Genomic DNA, 23,363 nt, shown 5'->3' on the forward strand with positions numbered 1-23,363 from the left:
ACGTCTCTTTTCTGTCACCATCAGCACAGTCCACAGCTGTCTGGACGCTAGGAGGAGACATAAGAAATATAGTGTTATTCTTGAGTTGCCCGGGGTGGGGAGCTTTTATTTCCCTCCAAGCAGTGAATTTTCTTTCTTTTAAAAATTTACCTATATTGGGGCTGGAGTGATTGTACAGTGGGTAGGGCATTTGCCATGTACACATGAACTTCTGGGTTTGATTTCCGGCATCCCAGACGGTCCCTGAGCACCACCAGGAATAATTCCGGAGTGCAGAACCAGGAGTAACCTCTGAGCATTAACAGGTGTGACTGCCTCCCCCATCCCACTAAAAAAAATGACCCATGTTAGTTTCAGGTGTACAACATAATGGTGCAAAATATGTACATGCTACGAAATCATCACCCCATAAGCCTGGATTGCATCCACCCCACACAATTACTAATATACTTTTCATGTGATGGGGACTGGAGCGATAGCACAGCGGCAGGGCGCTTGCCTTGCGCACAGTCAGCCTGGCTGAGCCGGGTTCGATTCCTCCGCCCCTCTCAGAGAGCCCTGCAAGTACCGAGAGTATCCCGCCTGCATGACAAATCCTGGCAGGCCACCCGTGACGTATTTGTATTCAATGTGCCAACCACAATAACAACAAGTCTCAGAAAAGGAGATGTTACTGGGCCCGCTTGAGCAAATCAGTGAACAACGGGAAGACAGTGTTTGTTCTGTGTTTGGGGACGATATAAACAGCCCTTCCCCACCCCCCACCCCCCCCACCCCCCGCCTCTGAGCAACTCTCAAATGTGATGCTACTTCCTAGTATCGTCACATTACAGCACTTCCTGGTTTCACCATTTCTATGCCTCTGACACCCTTCCCCTATTGCTACTGACCCCGACCTCTGGCAACCACCACTCTGTTCCCTGTGTTGATGGGGTTTTGTTGTTTGTTTCTTGGTTTGGTTTTTAGATGCCACCTTTAAGTGAGATCATACCTTGCCTCTGTCCAATTTCTATCACGTAGCAGGACTTCCTTAAGGCCCAATCCACATGACTGCAAATAAATGTCTTTGTTTCTTGGACAAAGTCAGAGCCACACCTGGAAGAGCTCAGGGGCTCATCCACATTCTGTTCTCAGGGCTCACGCCTGGTAGTGCTCAGGGGACCATGTGCAGTGCTGGGGATCAAACCAAGGTTGGCTGCGTGCAAGGCAAGCACCCCAACCTCTGTCCTCCTCTCTCCAGCCCCAAGATGTCCTCTTTCATGACTGAATAATATTCTGATGTATGGAAGTACTGCGTTTCTCTATCCAGTCCCCCATAGATAGGAAGGAACTTGGGTCACTTTCAAGTCTTTGTGACGTTAAATGATGCTGCAGTGAACTTGGGGAGCTACCTACATCTTTTCAAGTTCATCTTCATTTCCCTTGAATAAATACCCAGGACAGAACTATTGGATCACACAGCAGTTCTAGTTGCAAAAAAATTTGGGGGGGGGGGGGTGGCTATTTATGGGTCATGCCTAGTCGAGATCAGATTGCTTCTCCTGTCCTGGTGTTTAGGGATTGGTTCTGCTGACGCTCAGGAATCATATGATTGCCAGGGTTCAATCCCAGGACTCCTGTGCACCCAACTACATGCTCCGGCCCATTGAGCTCTCTCCCAAGTTTCTATATCTTTAATTTACTCTGGCAGTGCTCAGGGCTTATTCCTGGCTCTGTGCTCAGGTCAGGGATCACATCTGGCAGTGCTCAGGTGACCATATGGTGTGCCAGGCACCAAACTGGGGCCCAACACCTGACAGGAAAGCATCCTACCTGCTTTGCTGTCTCTCTGACACCTATTTTGATGTTTTTGGGAAACTTTCCTGCTGTTTCTCTGAGTGGCTGTACTCATTTACAGTTCAGGAGGCCCAAGCCGGTCCTTCCCCCCTCATCTGCTGCGGCGTTTGCTTCCTGTCTTGTTGACGACAGCCATTCTAATAGGTGTGAGGGGATACTGCTGTGTGACTTGGGGCAAGTCCCCTGCCTTCTCTGAGCCTCCTGTGCTCCTCTGTAAAATGTCACGGGGCTCTGCCTACAGAGTGGAGGGACGGGCCAAATAACCCTTGCAAAGAGCTCGACCAGGTTCTCCGCAAACAGATCATGCGAATGCAATGGGAGAGACCATTACCACGACTCTAATTTCCATACAACTTGTACCGCGACTATTAACAGCACCGTTATTGCCAGCAAACAAGGCGTTTGCTTTATGCACCTCGTGTGCTAGCAAATTAGACGGGGAGACGGCGGCCAGTGTCCCGGGGCACTCTGGGAAACGGACACGGATGACAGTCACAGCCATTCTCGAGAGCCTCCTTCCATGGAGCAAATACGCTCTGGACACACTCTCACCTTCCTCAATCCCCCTGCCCGCCATCCTCAGGTGAGAGACCAGGGACCGGACACGAAGGTCACTCGGCTTTGAACGTTGCACCCGTAAGAGCCTTGAGCCCGAGTGGAGCTGCCCACTGTGGATGGCCAGTTTCCACATACCCTGGACACCGAGGCCACCACCTGGATCCAGGCTCCTTCCTGCCCTTTTCGGTGGGTATCTGGACAGTCCTTTCCTTGAAACCTGACTGCTTCCTCCTTGGAAAGCACTGGGGCTCTTGGACTCTCCCCGCAAGGACCGGCCACCTTCAGGTTTTACAAACATCTCTCTGTCCCCACCACGACAGGAAGAACCCCCAACACCACCCCCGACCCCTCACTGCCACTACCATGGGGGGCGGAAGGGCAGTACATGTCTTATTTGTACTTCCTTAGCCTCAGAGCTCAGAACAGACCGGGACCCTAACCGTGCTTGGTAAGTTCAATAGAAAGCAGGTCGATGAATTTGAGCCAGGGGACACATTCATACGAATCCATCTGCTTTCTGTAAGAGCTTTATTGGAATAGGGCCATGCGCACTCATTTCCATATTGTCCAAGGCTGCTTTTGTTCCACAGCACAGCTGGTGTCAGGGACCCCAATGGCCTGGAAGTGCTAGAGTACCTGCCAGGAAGCCTTTGGAAGAGAAGTATGCGCATGAGAAACCATTGCGAATAACAACGTAAGCCATGGAATCTCAATTAAAAATGAAAATAAATAAATAAAGGCGGGGGCTGGAGCAATAGTACAGCGGGTAGGGCATATGCCTTGTGCGCGGTCAACCCGGGTTCAATTCCCAGCATCTCCTATGGTTCCCCAAGCACCACCAGGAGTAATTCCTGAGTGCAGAACCAGGAGGAACCCCTGAGCATCACCGGATGTGACCCAAAAAGAAAAAAAAATAACTAATTAAATAAAGATGATATTTCCTAGGGGTTGGAGAGATCATACAGCAGGTACAGTGTTGACCTTGGCCAACGTCTATCCCAGTTCAATCCCTGGCACCATATGCCAAGCCCCGAGCACCGCCAGGTGTGGCCCCCAAACAAAATGTGAAATAAAGAGTCGTTTCCTGACTTCTCCGGGAGATGAGAAGCCCCTTCCCAAGAGAGCCCGGGAGGGGTGGAACGGTGACCACAAGCGGGTCCTGCCCTGATCCCCAAGCCTAGGAGGCTGCTGGTGTGCTCTGAGGTGGAGAGCAGGCAGGCAGGAGCCTCTGGACAGTGTCCCTGAAGTGTCCCTGGCCTTGCCACGTCCCTTTAAAAGGTGTCCTCACCTTTCCTGTGGCCCCGCCAGGCCTCTGACTATGACAGCGGCTCATCTCAGAGCCGATTCCCAGACTTGCGGGAAGAGGTGGGGTTTCTGGGTCAATGTTTTACATGGATTGGGCTGGAGAGATAGTGCAGTGGGTAAGGTGCTTCCTTGCACGTGGCCCACCCTGTTAGACCTGCCACTGCATAGGGGTGCCCGAGCCCTGCCAGGAGTGAGCACTGAGCACAGAGTCAGGAGCGAGCCCTGAGCACCACTGAGTACAGCCCCCAAATAAAGCAAACAAAATTTAAAAAAAAATTTTTTTTAGCATGACAAATAGACAGGCAGCCAGAAGACTCAAGGTGGTTCCATCACCAACTCTTTTCCTTCGGGGAGGTGGGGTGCATCTGCCAGGTGGCGCCGGAAATTCTCGGGCAGTTGGACCAGAGGGTAAATGCCAGGGCCCACGGATGCTGGCCAGGGTCTCTGCAGTGCCAGGGTTCACCTGGGCCACCTTGGCAGTGCTCAAGAGTCACTAGGATCACACCAGGCAATGCTTGAGGACCCCAGGGCTGCTTGTGGTGGGCTGTGTAATGGCAGGGATCGAACCCAGGCTGGCTGCCATACTATCTGCAGCATATCTCCAAGGACTTTTTTTAAAAAATATTTTATTTTTATTTTTTTAAATTTTTTAAAAAAAATTTTTGGCTTTTTAGGTCACACCCGGCATTGCACAGGGGCTACTCCTGGCTCGTGCACTCAGGAATGACTCCTGGCAGTGCTCGGGGGACCATGTGGGAGGCTGGGAATCGAACCTGGGTTGGCCGCGTGCAAGGCAAACGCCCTACCTGCTGTGCTATCACTCCAGCCCCTTAAAAAATATTTTAAATTTGTAATTAAAGAGCCATGATTTACAAAGCCATTGATAGTCGCGTTTTAAGCAGCTAATATTTTAACATCAGTGTCCAACTTCTCTCCACCAGTGTTGCTATAATCTGTGTCCCCTATCCTTCCACCTCCACTACCTACAACCCTGACAGGCTGTCAGGTGACCCAGGAGTCAGGGGTCACCCATGACAACCTCTTCAAGCTCTTTGCCCTGGCACAGAGATCTGTGGGGCTGTCTATCAGCGAACCCAGTCCGCACCCCCTGCCCCGCATGAATAATGAGTGCACCCCGGGGTCCCCGGAGAATCAGCCGAGAGCATCTCCCCATTAATCTAGGATGGCCGGCAGGGCCCAATGCCCACGCAGGGCCGGCCGGCCGGCCGCAGGGAAGGCGCATGGAGCCGCAGTCACGCCAGCCGCCCGGCTTTCTGAGCACGTAGACGCGCCTCCAGCCTGGAAGGCCTGTTACACTCGGATCTAATTCCCAACACGGGCTGACGTGACTTTTCATAATTTGAACAAGCCTCTCCAAGAACCTCACCTCCAGCGGAAAAGCCCCACTGCCCCCCTTCTCTCTCTCTCTCTCTCTCTCTCTCTCTCTCTCTCTCTCTCTCTGGTGGGGCTGAATCCTAATTGAGACATCAAATTTGGAGAAAATGCTCAGACCAGTCCCTCGGGCTCCTCCGATCCTCTTATCCCTGGGTGACGAGGTCATTAGAAGGGGAGCAGTGCAGGGAGGGGGAGTGGAGAGTGAGGCTGGCTGCCTGACGCCCCGACAACCCGCCTGGGTGCATCACTTCTTAATGGTGCCCAGATGACCTGTGTGGCATCTGGGGCACATGGTTTGGATAGTGCTGAACACTCACATGCAGTGCCGTGTTTCCATACGGTCTTGTGTGTGTGTGTGTGTGTGTGTGTGTGTGTGTGTGTGTGTGTGTTTCTTTTTGGATCACACCTGGCGATGCTCTGGAGTTACTCCTGGCTCTGCACTCAGGTCTTAGTCCTGGCGGTGCTCGGGGGCCTGGGATGCCAGGGATTGAACTTGCGTCGGCCACATACCAGGGAAGCGTCCTCCGTGCCCGCCACGTTTTCCGGAGGAGGTGTCTATTCGCCTGGGAGTCCCCCTGTGGACCAGTGGAGTCTGGCTTCGGGGCATTGGCATTGCACAGCCCAGCTGTAGGCAGCTAGTCAAAGCCTGCTGAGCCACAAGAAAGGCTTCCTCGGAGCCCGCAGGCATGGGGTGGCATGACCAGGAGGAGCCTGAGGGTGCAGTGGCCGGGATACTGACCAGCTGGGCCTTGCATTCTGAATCATTTCTGCACAAGGAAATTCTCCTGGCCTTGCACTTCCATTTCAGGGGTCTGAGGGTGGGGGACCCACACTTTGGGCAGCCGACACAGCCTGGAGTTCTGAGGCACTTGGAGGGATCCGGTTGAGCTTCAGGGGTCATTTCAGAAGGGGCAGAAAGGTGGGTGAGAAGGAAGGAGGTAGGTGGGCAGTCGGGGTGGTGGTGGGGGGGTTGGCGCTTCTCCCTGACTTTCTCAGCGACACACCTTCTGCTGCATCCCCTCAGCAGTTTTTTGCTTTGTTTTGGGGAACACCTGGCAGTGCTCAGGGCTAACTCCTGGCTCTGCGCTCAGGGATCACACCTGGCAGGGACTTGGAGACCATAGGTAGTGCAGGTAAATCGAACCTGAGTCGGCCACGTGCCAGACAAGCGCCCTGCCCACTGTACTATCTCTCCGGCCCCCGACTCAGCGCCTGATGCAAGCACCTTTGCTCAGGGCCTGGGGCTGGCTCAGCGGTCCAAAAGCACCTGCCTTGCAAGCGTGAGGCCACGACGCCTACTATGCTGCCCATGTGCACCAAGGGTGAGCTGATTTCAGGGACCTTGATACCGCAACAGAGGGGGCCCAGTCTCTGGTGCCCGATCAGGTGTCCTAGCACCAGAACTGAACCGGGCCATCCTGGATCAGCACTGCAACCGAGAGAGTGAGCCCAGCTCCCACCCCAAGCACGTGCAGGGCCCACAATCACTGAACATTGCCATAGCAGCAAAGCAGAAAAGGTGCAAATGTCTTCCTCGCCAGGAGCCCATGTCAGCCTGGCCTGTGCTCAGTACCCACTGGAGTCGAGGGCTGGCTTTGTTCGGTCTCTTTCTCTCTCTTCCTCCCTCCCTCTGCTACCCTCCCTTTCTCTGAAAGATACCACAGGGGCTAAGGTGTTCACCTTGCACACAGCCAACCTCGGTTCAATCCCAGCTGCTGCATATGGTCCCGTGAGTCCTGCCAGGAGTGATCCCAGAGCACAGAACCAGGAGAAAGCCCTGAGCACCACCAGGTGTGGCCCAAAGACCAAACAGAGACAAACATCTCTTTGTGTCTATCTCTGTCTCCAGAGCACCCCAGTCCAGGTGCGATGCTCACTGAAGTCAGTCACAGAAGTTGGGGTTCCCTGGGGCACACCGGGGTTATGTTCACTCCATCCACAGACACTCAAGTGTGACCTCCGGAAACCCCCAAACCCCTCACTGAAATGTGACGGGGAAAAAAAGGAAGCCCGTGCTGGTGGACAGAGGGCCCCAACAGACTCACGTGCCTACATGGTGGCCACACTCCTTCCACTCACAAAAAAACGGCGCGAGAATTGCAAAGCGCAGAGAAGTGAGATGCCCGTTTTCTGTTTCTTTGTTTTTGAAGCAGCTCACCTTTTCTTTCTTTCTTTTTTTTTCTTTGCTTTTTGGGTCACACCCGGCAATGCACAGGGGTTACTCCTGGCTTTGCACTCAGGAATCACTCCTGGTGGTGCTCAGGGGATCATATGGGATGCTGGGAATCGAACCCGGGTCGGCTGTGTGCAAGGCAAACGCCCTACCCACTCCAGCCCCTAATCTTTTCTTTCTTTCTTTCTTTCTTTCTTTCTTTCTTTCTTTCCTTCCTTCCTTCCTTCCTTCTTTCTTTCTTTCTTTCTTTCTTTCTTTCTTTCTTTCTTTCTTTCTTTCTTCAGCCTCCATCAGCTGAAGAGATGAAGGTTCAGAGGGGTTCCCTCACCTGCTCCAGGCCTTGCAGGGGGCAATCATGCGTGCCCGAGTGGGCCCTCCCACCAACACCCACAGGCACACGCGTGCTACAAGGTGCACACACGAGGTGCAGCCTGGCCAGGTACGAGAGGCGTCTCGCCACACCTGGCGCCCGGGACCTCCCACACTCCCACATCCCTGAAGGACAGATGGGGCCCCTCCCAACTAGGGATGTGAGCCAAGACCGGGGTGGCCACACCAGAAGGGGTCATGGAAGCTCAGCGGGGAGGGAGACCCACAATCTCCGCCCCAGAGACCCTAGACCACGGAAACGGAGCAGCCAAGCATGGGGCTGAGAAGCAGGTGATGGGGTATGAACGTGACCCTGGTGCCTGGACTGGGCGGTGAACACGAGCTTCCTACCTGGCCTGGAGATGAAGGTCGGGGCCAGATGAAGGAGACGGGAGGAGGCATGAGCAGAGCTCCCTAAGCAGGGGCTGCAGCGGTATCCATCATCCCCGCATGCCTCATCCCTGCCTACTCCCCGTCACATCTTCTGCCCCGCCTGCAGCCCACCGCCCTGAGCTTGGACCCTCGGCCTCTTTCCAACTCTGTGCTCTTTCCAGCTTCTCATTATTAGAAAAGCAATCGCTTGCTAGGCAAGAGATAAATGGTTCTGAAGTTTGGCTCATTGGCAAGGAACGGGGGAAAAATACAAATACTAGGGCCCCACATTCACTCATTCCCGTTATAATAATAGATGCAAACGCGTGCGCGTTTCTATTCACAGAAAAGCCAACATAGCTTGGAGCGAGCGAGCGAGCAGGGAACGCCAGCAGCGGGGGGCGCTGAGGCTCACAGACGTCAGGGCTACCCGAACACAGGGGAGGAGGGAGGAGGGGGAGGGGATAGGGAGCACCCCCTCACCCCCCCCCATCACGCACACCCTGTGAAATCACACCCGGAGGCAGCACTGGGCCCAGCTCTGCTGTGTCACGGCGAGGACTTTGGCAAGGAGCCCCCCAACACCCCCCCCCAAGTGTGTGAGGCTGCCGTTTGTGCAGAGACGGAAGATTCTGCAGATAGATATCCGTTTCCTGGCAAACCCGAAGACGGGGTTTCAAGGACCAGCCCCTGGGTCTGTTTTGCTGAGCAGGCACAGCTCCGGGTGGGGGTGGCGGGGGGGGGGGGGCACCAGCATCTGAGGGGCAGTGTCCCAGGGCAGGGCCCGCTCCCCCTTCAAAGTGTCGGGTGTGCAACCCACCTGCAGAACCCAGCCAGCTGGGGGCCTCTTCTCCCCAGCAGAGCTCAGGGGGCCACTCCTGCCGACATCCAGCCAGCGGGGCCGGATGGCTGGGCCTGGAGCTGGGGTGCTGCCTGGGCTCCCCTGGGGCTGGGGGCCAGCTGGGCTGCGGCTAACGGCTCTTGGGGAGGACACCCAGCGGCGGGCTCAGACCCAGCTCCGGGTGCAGGCGGAACCACGTCCTGGCCCCCACAGTGGACACTGCTATAGCGCTTCCCTGGGGGTCCTCAGAGCTGCTCCCCCCTCGCCCCAACCTCTCTCCCCACACACCAGCAGAATGTGTCCCCAAACGTCAGCCTGTAGGTCATTGTGACCAAGTTGCGGGGCAGCAAGGGCCCGTGCTTCGTCTGCAGGAGCTCGGAGCTTAGTCACGGGCACCATAGGGTACCCTGGGCACCGCTAGGGCCAACCCCCGCCCTCCGACGCCACCACCGGGAGTGACCCCCAAAGCAAAATGAAGCACGGTGGAATCCTGGCACTTTCACGTGGGTGGTCAGCCTGTCCACGCCCTGCCCACTTTACAGATGAGAGAAGAGGCCATTTGCCTGTGCCCACGGGCTGGAATACCTCCCTTCCCCCCCACACACAGCCTGCACTCCAGAAGGTCTCCCCTAAAGCCTGGAGAGCAGGGGCATGGGGAGACGTGGGTCTGGACAGGGAAGCAGCCTGCGGTCCTCACTCGAACCCGCAACCACCCCTCCCGCCCTCCCATTCATCCACTGAGACTGGAGTGGGGGGAGGCACAGCCCTGCCCACTTACAGCACCCCGCCCCTTCCAGCCCCTCTGGCCCGAGCAGCCCACTCACCTCTCAGCCTCACTGTCGCTGGACGCCACCTCCTCCAGGGCGGCCTGCAGGTCTGCAATGCGCCGGATGGACGTCTCCAGGTCAGCCTGCAGGGTCTGCCTCACCGACCCCAACTCCTCCACGTACTTCTCCTGTGGACAGAGGGACCACAACACCCGTGGGTGGGGCTGGAGGAGACCCTGCCCCCGCAAGCACCAGGCACCCATTTGCCAGGTGAGGTTTGTGCAGTGTCCCCCCAACTCCCCCCTGCAGAGAGGGGCTCGGAATGAGGTGCATGAGAAGGCCCCCGTGTCCGAGCCTGCTCTGCAGGTGCTGCCTGCTGCAGCGTGGACACTGCATCCCCTTGGATGAGTCAGACAAAGGGAGGAGGCTACGGGTGTCCCAGAGCCCAGTGCTGCACTCCAGAAGCCAAAGATCCACCCGGTGGAGTGACTCTGAAGTGGGGCTTTGGAGAGAGGGCAGGACGGGGGGGGGGGGGGGGCACTGGCCCCCTTTCCACTGTCATTTCTTCCCACCACCAACGGGAACCACAGAGGCAGAGAGGGGAGCACAGATCCCGCTGGGTCTAGCCTGAGCTCTGGGAGGGCTGCGGAAGGCTCAGGGGTGCTCTCGGCGTCCCCTCTCCCCCCAAGCCTGGAACTTAGCTCACCCCTCCCTACCCCTGCCCCTGCACGAGGAGGAGCTGAGTTTGAGGAATGAGGCGGCATTAGGACCCCCGAGTCCACCTGCCCCCATCCCCCACACGCTCCCTGTCTTTCTGACGCTGCCCTAACTGGGTTCTATCCAGACCCCAGAGACCTACTGCCCCGGGGTGGGGCAGGGGACACAGTGGCAGCAACCTGCTTGCAGGGATCCTCTAGCTGCTAGAGAACAGAGCTCGGCGGTGCTGTTAACTCATCCTACAACGCACAGGGGGCCCCACAGAAGGTTCTGCCTCAGTGATCCGCATGCCCAGTCTGAGAACTGAGCTCAGAAGTGCACCTGCTGGACACGATTCCCAGGCACAGGGGTGCTGGAGCAAGGCCATGTGTCCCTAGAAGCTCGGGGCAGAGCTGCTCAGGACCTGGACGCTCTGATGGGCACCTGGATCCCTGGCATGACTCGGAGAAGCGGGGCGTGCGCCTAACTCGGATGCTACCAGGCTGACAGTAGCCATAGGAATTAGGACCCTGGTGGAGGCATGGACGGCTTCCATGAGAGAACGCTGATCAAACAGAAGGACAAGAAATAGGTGGTGCTGTGAAGGTGGGGTCACTACTCCCAGTTCTGCACTGGGTAGGGTGGTGGGGGGTAGGAGGTGCTGGTCACCTCTGCACTCCTTAGGACCAACCACTTACTCTTCTTAAACTCCTAGACGCCCCTCCCCCTGTGACGATGGAACAGAACCATTCTCTGTCCCCATGGAGGCAGCTTGTAGGGCAGTTAAAAAGGTAAAGGCCCTCCCGTTGATCGTGGATTTGCTCGAGCGGGCCCAGTAACGTCTCCATTGGAGACTTTGTTGTTACTGTGTCTGGCATAGCGAATACGTCACGGAGAGCTTGCCAGGCTCTGCCGTGCGGGCGAGAGACTCTCGGTAGCTTGCCGGGCTCTCCGAGAGGGGCGGAGGAATCAAACTCGGGTTGGCCATGCTGGCTGCGTGCAAGGCAAACGCCCTACCGCCGTGCTATCGCTCCAGAAGTCTCACAATGGAGACATTACTGGGCCGCTCGAGCAAATCGATGAACAACAGAAGGACAGTGACAGGGAACTTAATGGCCACAATTTAAATTATTTCCTCTGGGGGCTGAAGCGATAGTACGAGAGGGAAGGCATTTGCCTTGCACACAGCTGACTCAGGTTTGATCCTCGACATCCCATATTATCTCCCGAGCACTGCCAGGAGTGATCCCTGAATGCAGAGCCAGGAGTAACCCCTGCGCATCATTTATTGTGATGGTGGTGGGGAGGGGGTCGTCCCCTGTTGTGATATTTCCTTAGGAGCTAATGTTTAATACCGGGTGATGGTTTTCTCTGCTAGGACAGGTCAGTCTCTGGAGGTCCCTCTTCCCTGCAAAGGTGCCAGACTCTTCATTCAGGCCAATTTCTGGGCTCTGACCCCAGACCAGCCCAAGTCCACTCCACAGAGTTCATATTCTAGACCAGGCTGTTTGAAAATGCCCTCAAACATGATCCATATTCGTCTCCTTTTTAATTCTTTCCTCTGCATGCGATAAAGATTAGGAGGAGTGTTCTAAATAGAGCCTGGTGCTCCTGAAAATTTATACACACACATGTTGTGTGTCTCTTATACACATACCCACAAGCATGTGTGCGCCTACTTGCCTTCGGCTCCACAACCCGCGCGTCCTTCACACATATGCGCAGAATTAGTCATCCATCCACGTCTCCTGGCACTGCTGCGGGTCTGCAAAGCCTTTTCTCGGGCCCCCTTTGTGTGAACCCCCGAGTCAAGGGCTCTCTCTAAACACATTTAATTTCAGAGTCATTTCAGAGTATCAAAAGAGTAGCTGAGTTATTATCTCTGTGCGGGCGAGATAGCCCGTGCTTTTTCTTCTTCCTTTATGCACTTCTCCAGACTTTCTGCAAAGAATACGAATGACTTTACTTATCAGACAGGGCCACATTTTGGTCTCTGATGCTTCTCTGGCGTGACCCCACGGCCAGCTCCGGATCCATCAGCTCTTGCTTCTCGGGGCTGCTCATCGCCCCCATTTCACACACCCAGGGCAGCCTGAGCCGCAGCGAGGTCAAGACACTTGCCCAGGTACAGGTGACCAAAACACAATGACAAGGAAGGGAGTCGGGGCTCCGAAATTCAGCCCACAGACCCTCCCTTTGCTTCTCTAAGGGTGTGCGCATATGTGTATGTGTTGTGTGTGTATGTGTGTCTGGGGGGGGAGTGTCGGGGGGAGGGATCTTTACAGAAAAAAAAATGATAGGCCAATGCCTTTGTTTCATCCAACTTGTCCAGGAGAACTAAGGCAATAGAGAGAATGGGATCCCTGGGAGCTGTCCTGGTCCCAAGGCCCATTTGGGGAGAAGAAGAGAGTTGGGGTGCCCAGGAGAAGCCCAAAAAGGATTCATTTAATTTACATACAAGTGGTACCACATGGAAAGTATCATGTTAAGCAAAATGAGTCAGAAAGAGTGGGATAGACACAGAAATATGGCATTCATCTGGGGAACATAAAGCAACAAAATGGGAGACTAACACCCAGGAGTGGCCAAGAGTAGTACCAGGAATTTTGCTCCATGACTTGGAAGCCAGCCACACGTGCTAGGGGAAAAGGAAGCTCAGATAGAGAAGGGAGCACCAAATAAAGGGTGTTGGGAGGATCTTCCTAGGATGGGAGAAGCATGCTGAAAGTAGACTATAGACCAAACATGATTGCCACTCAATGCCTCTCTTGCAAACCTTGCAAACCACAGAACCCAAAAGGAGAGAGTGAACAAAAGGGAATTCCCTGCCATGGAGGTAGGGTGGGATGGGGGGATGGGGGATGGGAGGGATACTGGGACCTGTGGTGGTGGAAAATGGGCACTGGTGGAGGGATGGGTACTTGATCATTGTATAACTGAAACCCAAGCACAAAAATTTGTAAGTCTACAACTGTACCTCATGGTGTTTCACTAATAAAAAAGTAAAAATAAAAATGAAAATAAAAATCTCTTAAAATGGAAAAGCGGGCAGGGCAGAGAGGTGGCTCCATGGATGGAGCACCCACTTTGCATGCAGGAGACCCCTGAGCACCACCAGGAGTGTCCCCCACCCAGCAGAGCTGAGTATGGCTCCCCCCAAACAAAACAAAAAACATGAAGCCTGAATGAGAGCTCAGTCTCCGGCGGGAAAGGCCCTGGGGAGAAGGTAGCCGCCCCCTCCCCCCCTCTACCCGTCCGGTTCCTCTTCTGTCATTTCTCCAAGTGCTGAGGGTGCAGCAGACAGAGAGGCTCTCAGAGCCACTTCCAGCCTTTCTTCCTCCAGGCAGGCATGACTAATCAGTCGCCCCACAGACTCAGGAGTCACTCACCGAGTCTCATACTAAGCACCTCATCCCAGGGCTGACCTGGGCTGCCCAGGACTCCCTTCATGGATGTCTACTGGGACTGGGCACTTAAAAAAGAAATAGATTTCCTGGCGGTAGGAGGGGGGTGAAGAGAGTGGGGGTGTGTCTGAGTGATTTATGTTCTGTGAAAGGCGAAACAAGTTTAGAAACCTTTGCTTGTAATGATTCCTCTCCTCCAAGGAAGGCCTTCTTGACCCGTAATAAAGCCGCAACAGACTGGGCTGGAGCAGTAGGACAGTGGATAAAGCATTTGCTTTGCACTCGGCCAAACCGGGTGTGATCCCCTGCATCCCATATGGTACTGCTAGGCCCACCAGGAGTGATCCCTGAGCTCAGAGTCAGGAGTCAGCCCTGAGCACTGCCAGGTATAGACCCCAAACAAACAAACAAACACGGTAGAGGTTGGATGGGTGGATTGGGCTGTTCTCCTTAAAATATATGAGTGTTGTATAGAATGGAAGGAAGTGAGAGAGTGAGAGGAGAGAGAGAGAGAGAGAGAGAGAGAGAGAGAGAGAGAGAGAGAGAGAGAATGGAGGAGGGAAACTAAAACCCATCACATTTAGGGAGAGACCCTGGTGGTGAGCTTGGAAGGTGGGGGAGGACGGGAGGAGCAGGCTAGTAACAGCACAGGAGGAGGGAGGATGTACTGACATTTCAGCCAGAGGTGTCCTGAAGCCTAAGTGAATTCTGAAGGGTCACTAAATCTTGCCTTATATTCAGCTCCTCATCTATTAAGAGGACAGATTTATTCTTCTTCCCTGACTAAAGGTGGTTTCAGAAACAGAATCATGCAGAAGGGCAGGCATCTGGTCTACCTAATCCAATGGCTCATGTGTCGTACAGAACAAACCTTCCCATTTCCTTCTAGACTCTGCAAATATGAAACCTGCAGAAAATCACGGCATCTTATTTTTTCCCACCCAGAAAAGTAAGTCGAAGAATCTGATGCTTTACAGCTGAAGAAACCAGGGCGACTTTATACCATGACTCAAAGGAAGCCTGTATCAGGTAGGAATAATGGGAGCACGCTAGACCATTCAACCAGAGGAATTCAATGTAGGGAGAGTGTGATTTGGGATGGAAAAATAAGGTATCAGGGAGGAATGAGCAGCAACAGCCGGATGCCACTCCAAGTCCAAGGTTGGAAGAAAGAGTCAGGACGTTGGCTCTGCTCTGCTGATGGGAAACTTCAATGGGACGGCCTGGAGGAGGGAAGTCCCCAACGGGACGCAAATGCAAGAGGCTCAGCTGCTGCCACGAATGCTCCCTTCCACCCACCAAGGCAGTGCCAGACAGGGATAAAGAGCCTAGCTTCTCTCCTCGCCTCATCTTCCAGTTGTCCGGAAGCAAGGAAGCTATGTTTCTGAGACTCGAGAGCAGAGATGTGGTGGGACGGGATTTGAGCACCAATGGGAAAAAAAACACCAGTGCTACAGCATAGCACAGGGCATTCCAGCTCAGGCCAGGTCCTGCTAGAAAAGGGACACAAGGGTGTTTTCAGTTTGGGAAAATGCGTAGATCTGTCCTTTGCAAGATTTGCGCACTTTTCTCTGTTTCTAGGGAAGTATTATCAGAAATCCTGCTTTACGATGTTTAAGTATTATGGGTCAGAATGCTAGGGTATAACCCCCCTTTGTTGTTTGCTGCTTTTCATTGCTGCATAATCAATGGCCTCAACACCTAGTGTTTTGATAAACATCAGAACCATCCAATGGATTCTCAGAGTTTCCTGTGGGGTGAGGATTTGGAGAGGAGCGACTTATCTGGGTGCTTATCTGGCTCTGGGGGGACGGGAGGAGGTTCCAATACCTCTCACCGAGATCCCCAAACCATGGGCACACGTTAACGTCGCAGGCCACGGTCACGGTCAGCCAGGGCTGTGGTGGCCAGAAGGCAGGATGGGGTCCCTCCACACAGGCTCATGTGCAGCTGGGGCTCAGAGCCCTGCCATGAGGGGTCTGCACTGGGGCTCAGGCATTCCCATGACGGGCTGTCCCAGAGCTAGGAACAACGGCCACAGCCAAAGACCCTGTTCATAGTCTGGGTTCAGAGATGGTGCACCCCAACCCGGACAGAATCTGTTAGTCACACAACCAGCCTGCAAGTGGGAAGAAGTGCCTCGGGTGGATATGTGCTAGGCGGGGCCCCTGGGGGCCTTCTCGTGGAGGCTGGCCGGCACAGGACCCCAGAAGTTCTTTTCGTTATACCTGCAGCCCTGAGGAACTGATTCCCCACCCTCCCTTGCTCCCCATCCCCCCACTGGAACCTCCTCCGGTGCGTGGAAATGCCCATTTCCGGGACCTAGCAGGAGATGAGCCTCCGCTCAGCAGCAGGGAACCACCAAGCTTGCAGAGACTTTGTGGGGATGAACGGTTAAGATGAGATCTTGGGGCAGGTCCTGAACTCAATATGCCGGGTGTCTATGGAAGAATAGGAGGTGCTTGAGACAGGGATGGACAGGCGGAGAGGGAGGACCAAGAGAAGGCATGGAGGTGTGCGCAGGGATAGCTGGAGGATGGGGAGCAGGGGAGGGGGGAGGTGGGACTGGGCAGCACGAGGCCCTTCCCACCAGATCCAGGGCGAGTTCACACCCACTTCAGGCTTCTTGCCTCTAGGATTGTCGGACAATAAACTTCCATATCTCCAAGTCACCAGCTCGGGGCACTTACATTAGAACGCAGATGCCAACTACCACATCACACATTCTCCATTTTCTTTCAATTTTTTTTGTTTGTTTCTGGCCCACACCTGGGGTGCTCAGGGCTGACTCCTGGCTCTGAGCTCAAGGATCCCTCCTGGAGGGGCTCAGGGAACCATGTGGGAACTGAACTTGGGTCAGCCACATGCAAGGGAAGTACCTTCCCTGCCCCCACTGTACTCTCTTTCTCTAGCCTCATCTCCTCCTTCTTTTAAATGATATTAACATTTATTCTGGGGTTCTAATGGGGTAACTCTGGAGAATCTAGAAAATATAGTGGCAAAATGAAACTACATTATTCTCAAGTCAGTTTCTTGGGGACCATCACCTTCGGAGACTCTCTGAGTGCACATTGGACTCGTGTTAGTTTTTGCAGTGTGGACAGACGGGGCAATGTAGACAACCAGGGACCTTTAGCAGAATTCTCCCCCTGCCCCCCATTGCCCACCCCTGCATCTCTATCACCCAGGTCAGAGAGTGGGGGGTGTGGTGGGGGACCCAAAGCAGTCATTTCCTTCCCTTCTCATTTTTCAAGCTGATCATTTTAAAACACCCCCGGCCACTGCCTGAAGGTCTTCAGAGCCTTCTGGGAAGTTACTATGTTAAGCAACTCGGGCTGTTCAAAACACCGAGATGATAAGGCTTTGACCTGAGGAAAGTCTGAGAGGTCTGCCTCTGCGAGCGTTCACACAGCCCAGTGACACCTGGGGAGGCACGGACGCATGCACCAAAGCCCAAGGCTCGGGCTGAGGCTGGGACAGGGGTCTCCGTGGCCAAGGTGGTGGGGCTACGGGGTGGCACAGGCAGCACTGGAGCCCAGGTCATCTCTACGCCGGGGGGTACCCCCTGCCCCCTACTGCACCCCCATTCTTCATGTCACTCACTCAGGTGAAGCTGGTCGGAAATACTGACTGCGGGAGCTAGGGAGATCATACAGGTGTGAGGGCACCTGCCTGGCACCCAGCAGGCTCCAGTTTGATAACCAGCACAAACAGGGATCACTCTTTTCCTATTTTTGTTTTTTGTTTGTTTGTTTGTTTGGGCTGGAGCACAGCAGGTAGGGCATTTGCCTTGCATGTGGCCCAACCCGGGTTCGATTCCTCCATCCCTCTCGGAGAGCCTGGCAAACTACTGAGAGTATCCTGCCCGCACGACAGAGCCTGGCAAGCTCCCCCGTGGCGTATTCGATATGCCAAGCACAGTAACAACAAGTCTCACAATGGAGACGTTACTCGGCCCGCTTGAGCAAATTGATGAACAATGGGAGGACAGTGCTACAGAGCGGCTTGTTTTTCCTTTTTGGGTCACACCCAGCAATGCTCAGGGATTATTCCTGGCTCTGACCTGAGGAAACTTAAGGAATTACTCAGGAATTATTCCTGGCAGTACTTGGAGGCCATATGGGATGCGGGGATCGAACCCTCGGCTGTGTGCAAGGCAAATGCCCTACCCGCTGTGCTATCACTCTGGCCCCTTAAGGATCTCTCTTGAGAAGACTGGGGAGAGACGTTGAGCAAAGCCAGGTCAGGCCCCACCCAGCGACCCCCAAATCCAAGCCAAGTCAACCTCTACCTGGGTCAAGTCACAAGAGCAATCACGTTCTCGGTGAAAAGGGGACTGTGGACTCAACTCTCGGAGGCCCCTGTCCCCCCTGCTTCATGGGTGGGGAGCAGTGGACCATCTCTCTGTCCAGCAGGATGGGGACAGGAAGGGGAAGCCAGGGGGACAGGGAGGGGAGGCCTCTGAGTCCCGAACTTTCCCAAGAAAATGGAAAACAATTCTCCACAGTTCCTGCCACTCTGACGACTCAGAACTCACACAGCATCTTCAGAAATGGGCTAAGATGGCCTGGGGTGGGGTCCACACCCTGTGGGCTCTCTCCCAAGGGACCGCTGCCAGCAGAACCCCAGCTGGGGGTGAACCCCCCCCCCCAACCCCGCCTGACTTCTCAGTCACCCACCCAAGAGTTTCCGGAAACAATCGAGGAAAAGGCGGGGGGTGGGGAAGGCATTTCATTTTTCTGCTCAAGCGCAAATATGACATATCTGTGCCAGCCAATTTTCCTGACAGAGGAATAATTATATCAACATAATTAAGTCTCAGATGTGAGACTTATCTGTGCCACCGACGCCGAGAGGACACCCAGCGCATCAGAGGGCCCCTGTTCCCGGCCATCATTATCAAGCCACCTCTGACTTGGCGGCTTTCCATTAAAATGGAAATAAACCTCCTATTCGCTGGCAGCCCACTGGCCCATGTGATCACAGAATTAAGGGGGAGGAAAGGGATCTGGACCTGGACCCTTCTTAAACGGCCAATGCCTTCACCTCCAACATGGTTCACGAAAGAACAAACGGGCCCACCTGCAGGACCTCTGGGCCGAGTGTAGCTCGCCCACACACTGGGCTCTTCCCTGGCATCTGCCTCCCACGTTCTGTCTCCTGCTCCGGAATGGAGTGTCCATCTCCCTCTCCCAAGGAGGCTCAGGTTCCTCTCATGGTTCTGGCAACCTCACCCAGCGGTGTCACCTGCACCAGTTGAGGAAGACTCCTAACGGGCGCTCATGGCGATCCCACAAAGGGGGGGGGTCGCCCTTCTCTGCAGTTCCCCACCTTCACCAGCTCCCACACACGCCCTCTTCCTCCATGCCTCTGTGCTCTGCAGCTACTCCTCCTCCACCTGGAAATGCACTTCCACGCTCTGACCAGTCAACTCCTATTCATCCTTCGAGATCCTTCCACAGACACCTGCTTCCACAATGCCCCCCTCAGGGACCACTTTCATCTCTGCGGTGCCAGCATTTGTACCAACCTCAGGAGTAAAAGCACACAGCCCATCAGATGGGAAGTACTTCCTAACGTCTAATTTCCTGTTAGATCCAGGAGTTAGAAGTAGCCAGGAACGTTCTCAGCTTCGCACCCTGAGTTGATCTGGGAGTACCTGGATCTGAGGGGTCACCACTGACACACCCCAGCTTGGGTTCTCACTCTAAATTCACAAAGGGGTGCAGGGTGCAGAGAGACAGTAAAGCAGGTCAAGTCTCGCCTTGCATGTGCCCCACCCTATTTTGGTCCCCAGCATCCCATAGGGTCTCCTGAGCACCACTAGGAGTGATTCCTGAGTGCAGAGCTAGGAGTAACCCCTGGGCATTGCCAGATGGGTGACCAAAAACTCTGTCCACCCCCCCCCCCGCCCTCCCCAAAAGAAATTCATGACAGGGACACTCCAGAGTGGGCTCATTGCGCTTATTTCAAAGAAGGCCTTGTCATTTGGCCCTAAGACTTCTAATAAGGCCCAGGGCAAGCCTGTAACTCATCTCCTTGATCTTCAGTGTCCCCAGCAGTACAATGGGAAGAACAACATCCAGGACATCATGGGCAGAAGGTTCCAGGTCCTCACCGGCACTCACAGAACATCAGTCCTCATTCTGAGAACTGCTAGGAGGCAGAGCCAGAGGAGGGGGGGGTCCCTTCTATTTTATTGGGGGAGGGGTTATTTTGGTGGTACATAGGGCTAACTCCTAGCTCTGCGCTCAGAGATCACTCCTGGCGGTGCTCGGGGGATCATATGGGATACGGGGGATTGAATCCAGGTCCATGTATGCAAAAGCAAGTGCCCTCCCCACTGTACTGTCTCTCCAGGCCTCTCGCCCCATTTTTTTTTGTTTTCTTAGTTCCCTTCTATCTCTATAGTTCTCCAACATGCGATCTGCCTACTGCGTTCCTTTGTACCCCAATACTCACAGTCTTGAATGAAACTGCCCCCCCACCCCAGCCCTTCCTACCCCCTCGCTACCAAAACATGCTTTTACGCTATCCCCTTCCTCAGCACCAGGTCACGAGTCATACCCAAGTGCCCAGTGCCCAGTGCCCAGGGTCAGATCAAAACATCACTCACTGCCAAGAGTGCTCACTCCTTGCAGTACACATGTGTGCTTGTGGGCACCCCAGGACAGTGCAGGCCCCGTCCAAGAGTCCTGGAAGAGAACCTCTCCCCCATAAAGTCACCTAGTCCACCAGTGACGGTAATGACCATTCCCAGCAGCCGTGGCAGGATGGTGTGGCCAGGGAGACGGGGCTCAGGAGTCGGTGCTGTCCGGGAAATCACCCCGCGTCGACACACCTCTCAGGAAGATGAGAGGTGTCCCTCCAAGATGGATCGGGGAGGGGGAGCCTTGGAGCAATGGGTCTTGGCAGCCCAGCTCCAGACCCTGGCCTCGTCCCCGCCTGCACGGGAGTCGCTGGGCTGGAGTGTGACCGACCGCGGCGGGAGCTGCCATCAGAGGAAACAGCCGGAGTGAAATCAACAGCCAGAGATGCTGGGAAACAGCGGGCGGCCAGGCGTGCTAATGACCCGAGATGAGACAGTGATTTCTGGACCCGACTGGCTTCCATCTGCCGAGGTGAGAGGAGGTGACGGACAGACTCAGCCGCACCCCGGCTTTGTCTCCGCGGAGAGGAGTGCTCCCACTGATTGACAGCCCTGTGGGGCAGTGTGGGCGCTAAAGCCCTCCCCCACCCCTCTGTTGAGTGCAATGGTTCCAAAGGATCACTCACTGCTCTAGTTCAAGGGCATGGGAGGCACCAGAGACGCCAGCTGGAGGGATTTGGTTTGTTTGCTCATGGCCACAGGCCTCAGTGCTTAGGGCATCCTCACTCCAGGCTCAGTGCTCAGGGGACACTTCGATCACGCTCAAGCGACTACGTGACACCAGGGACCACACCCACCCAGGCCTTCCACCTGCAAAGCGCACGCTCTGCCCACTGAGCCATCTCTTTGGCCCCAAATGGGTTATTTATTTTATGAACTGCAGAACACTGAGCTAAATCGCAGGGTCCCTAATGTAGAATTCTGGCCTCTGGGGCCAGGAAATCTTTGCCGAGGATGAGGGCACGGCTGTCCACTGTATTTCAGGATGTAGACGGTACCCATCCTCCTATCTCTACCCTCAAGATGCCCACATCCCCCCTCCCCCAGTGCCAACTCCAACAGTTGATACTGCACCCACCAGTATCTCCTGTTCTGGCAAAATATTCCTGGAGGGGCTAATGAGAGCCCCAAGGTCGCAGCTCAGAGGTTCTTTTAGAGAAAACTTGGGTTCTGACAGGTGTGGATGTGGCTCCAAAACCAAACAGGACAGTTAGGGGCCGCATCTTAGAAACAGGAAGCACCCCCCTCTCCTTGGAGGTCTGGAATGGGTGTGAGGGTGGCAGGGGCCAGCTCCACCGAGCGAAGTCCCAGAAACATTCTCCCTCTCAGGCCTCTGGCTAGACAAGAGAATCCCCAAGTCGGCTGACTCAACATCTACCTTGTAGCAACATCCGGGAGCCCCCGCCCGGGGTCCCCGCATGTGTGAGAGGAAGCAGAGGCGGCCTCGGCTGGGAGTCTGGCCCCGGTTCCCTCTGTCTCCAGTCTTCCCGAGCAAGCAAGTGGGCCCTGGGCAAGTCACTTCACCACTTTGAAGCCTCTTGTACGGTATGTGTTAAATCAAGATAAAGCTATTACTTCACTCAGGAGGCTGAAAGTGCAGATTTAATTAGGTGGCGCCTGGAAATCCCTCTGCACCCCGTGGCCCCGGCAGCAGGCAGGCAATAAACATTAGTTCCAGACACCCCTCTGGACACCTGACCCCTTGATAGCCTGCTCTCCCCATCCCCTTCCTGCCCCCACCCCCGCCAAAATGATGCTGCTGGCCAGCCTGGGTTTCCAGTGGCAGGAGGGGAAACAGGGAGGGATGGAGAGAGAGAAAGGAGAGAGGAGAGAGAGAGAGAAAAAGAGAGAGGAGAAAGAGGGAGAGGAAGAGAGAGAGGGAGAGAGAAAGAGAGGAGAGAGGAAAGAGAGAGGAGAAAGAGAGAGAAGAAAGAGGGAGAGGGAGAGAGGAGAAAGAGGGAGAGGAAGAGAGAGGGAGAGAGAGAGGAGAGAGAGAGGAGAGAGAGAAGAAAGAGGGAGAGGGAGAGAGGAGAAAGAGGGAGAGGAAGAGAGGGGGAGAGAGAGAGGAGAGAGAGGAGAAAGAGAAGAAAGAGGGAGAGGAAGAGAGAGAGGGAGAGAGAGAGAGATCCCCTCCCTATACTTCGTGCCCTTCGGAGGGATGGAGTCTAAAATTACGTGGGCCATGGGGCCACTCACGGTCCATTTACCCCTTTATTGACTCGGCAGGGAAGGTAAGCAGATGCTCAGCAGTGTGCTTGCTCTCTCCTTCTCTGGTCTCTTGTTGAATCCTCCTCCCATCGCTCCCAGCTGCCGCCCATGGGTCATGTCCAGCCCATCCCTCCTGTCTGCACTGCTCGCCCTGATCCCCTCCCAGCATCCCTGGTGCCCGTTCTGATGGCTTGCGTCTCGGTCTCTTTCTTTCTGAGACTCCAACCCTTCCAGAACTGGGGTTCAGGGGCTTTTGCTTCTCCATCATGTCCAAAAACAGAACAAAATGCTGGAACGGGCGTGGTTTGGACCAGGGCAAGCTGCCCCTCCAATAGACCAAGCTTTGGATGGGGTCTGTGGGAATCCCCTAGAAATAATAGACCTGTTCTGTGCGGTTCAAGGACTTGATGGAGTGTTTTCAGCTTGAGTAGTCTCGAACAGGGGGTGGCAAATCCTGGCCTGGAGGTCAATTGCAGCCTGCACCTGATTTTTTTTTCAAGACTTATTAGAACACAACCACCCCCATTTATTACAAATTGTCCAGCACTGCCCCAGAGTTCAGAAGTGGAGGGAGAGGCGCTGACATCGGCAACAGAGAAACTGTTTATGGTCTGGGCGTTTATGGGAAATAGTTATGGGGCCCTGTTCTTAAGACCCAAGGTTCGAAATTCCCATCACAACAGGTGCCAACAATTCAAAGAATATGAATTTTAATATTCCCATTTTGTCCTTTCAGTTTTTTTTTTTTTTGGTGGGGTGGTTAGGGTCACACCTAGAGGTACTCAGGGAT

At 54.7% G+C, this 23,363-nt stretch overlaps 1 protein-coding gene across 1 annotated transcript in view; it reads right to left on the reverse strand.

Annotated features, from left to right (window-relative positions):
- MYO18B (myosin XVIIIB) overlaps positions 1-23,363 on the reverse strand; it is a gene marked incomplete at its 5' end in the record, with an annotated part of 197,630 nt that overhangs the window by 27,380 nt on the left and 146,887 nt on the right. The window contains 2 exons of the mRNA XM_056116572.1: positions 3-47; positions 9,674-9,804. Of these exons, the coding sequence (XP_055972547.1) occupies positions 3-47; positions 9,674-9,804 (176 nt within the window). The remainder of the gene's footprint in view (positions 1-2; positions 48-9,673; positions 9,805-23,363) is intronic.

The sequence above is a fragment of the Sorex fumeus genome, unplaced genomic scaffold, assembly GCF_029834395.1.
Source record: "Sorex fumeus unplaced genomic scaffold, SorFum_2.1 ptg000032l, whole genome shotgun sequence".
In the NCBI taxonomy this organism is placed as follows: domain Eukaryota; kingdom Metazoa; phylum Chordata; class Mammalia; order Eulipotyphla; family Soricidae; genus Sorex; species Sorex fumeus.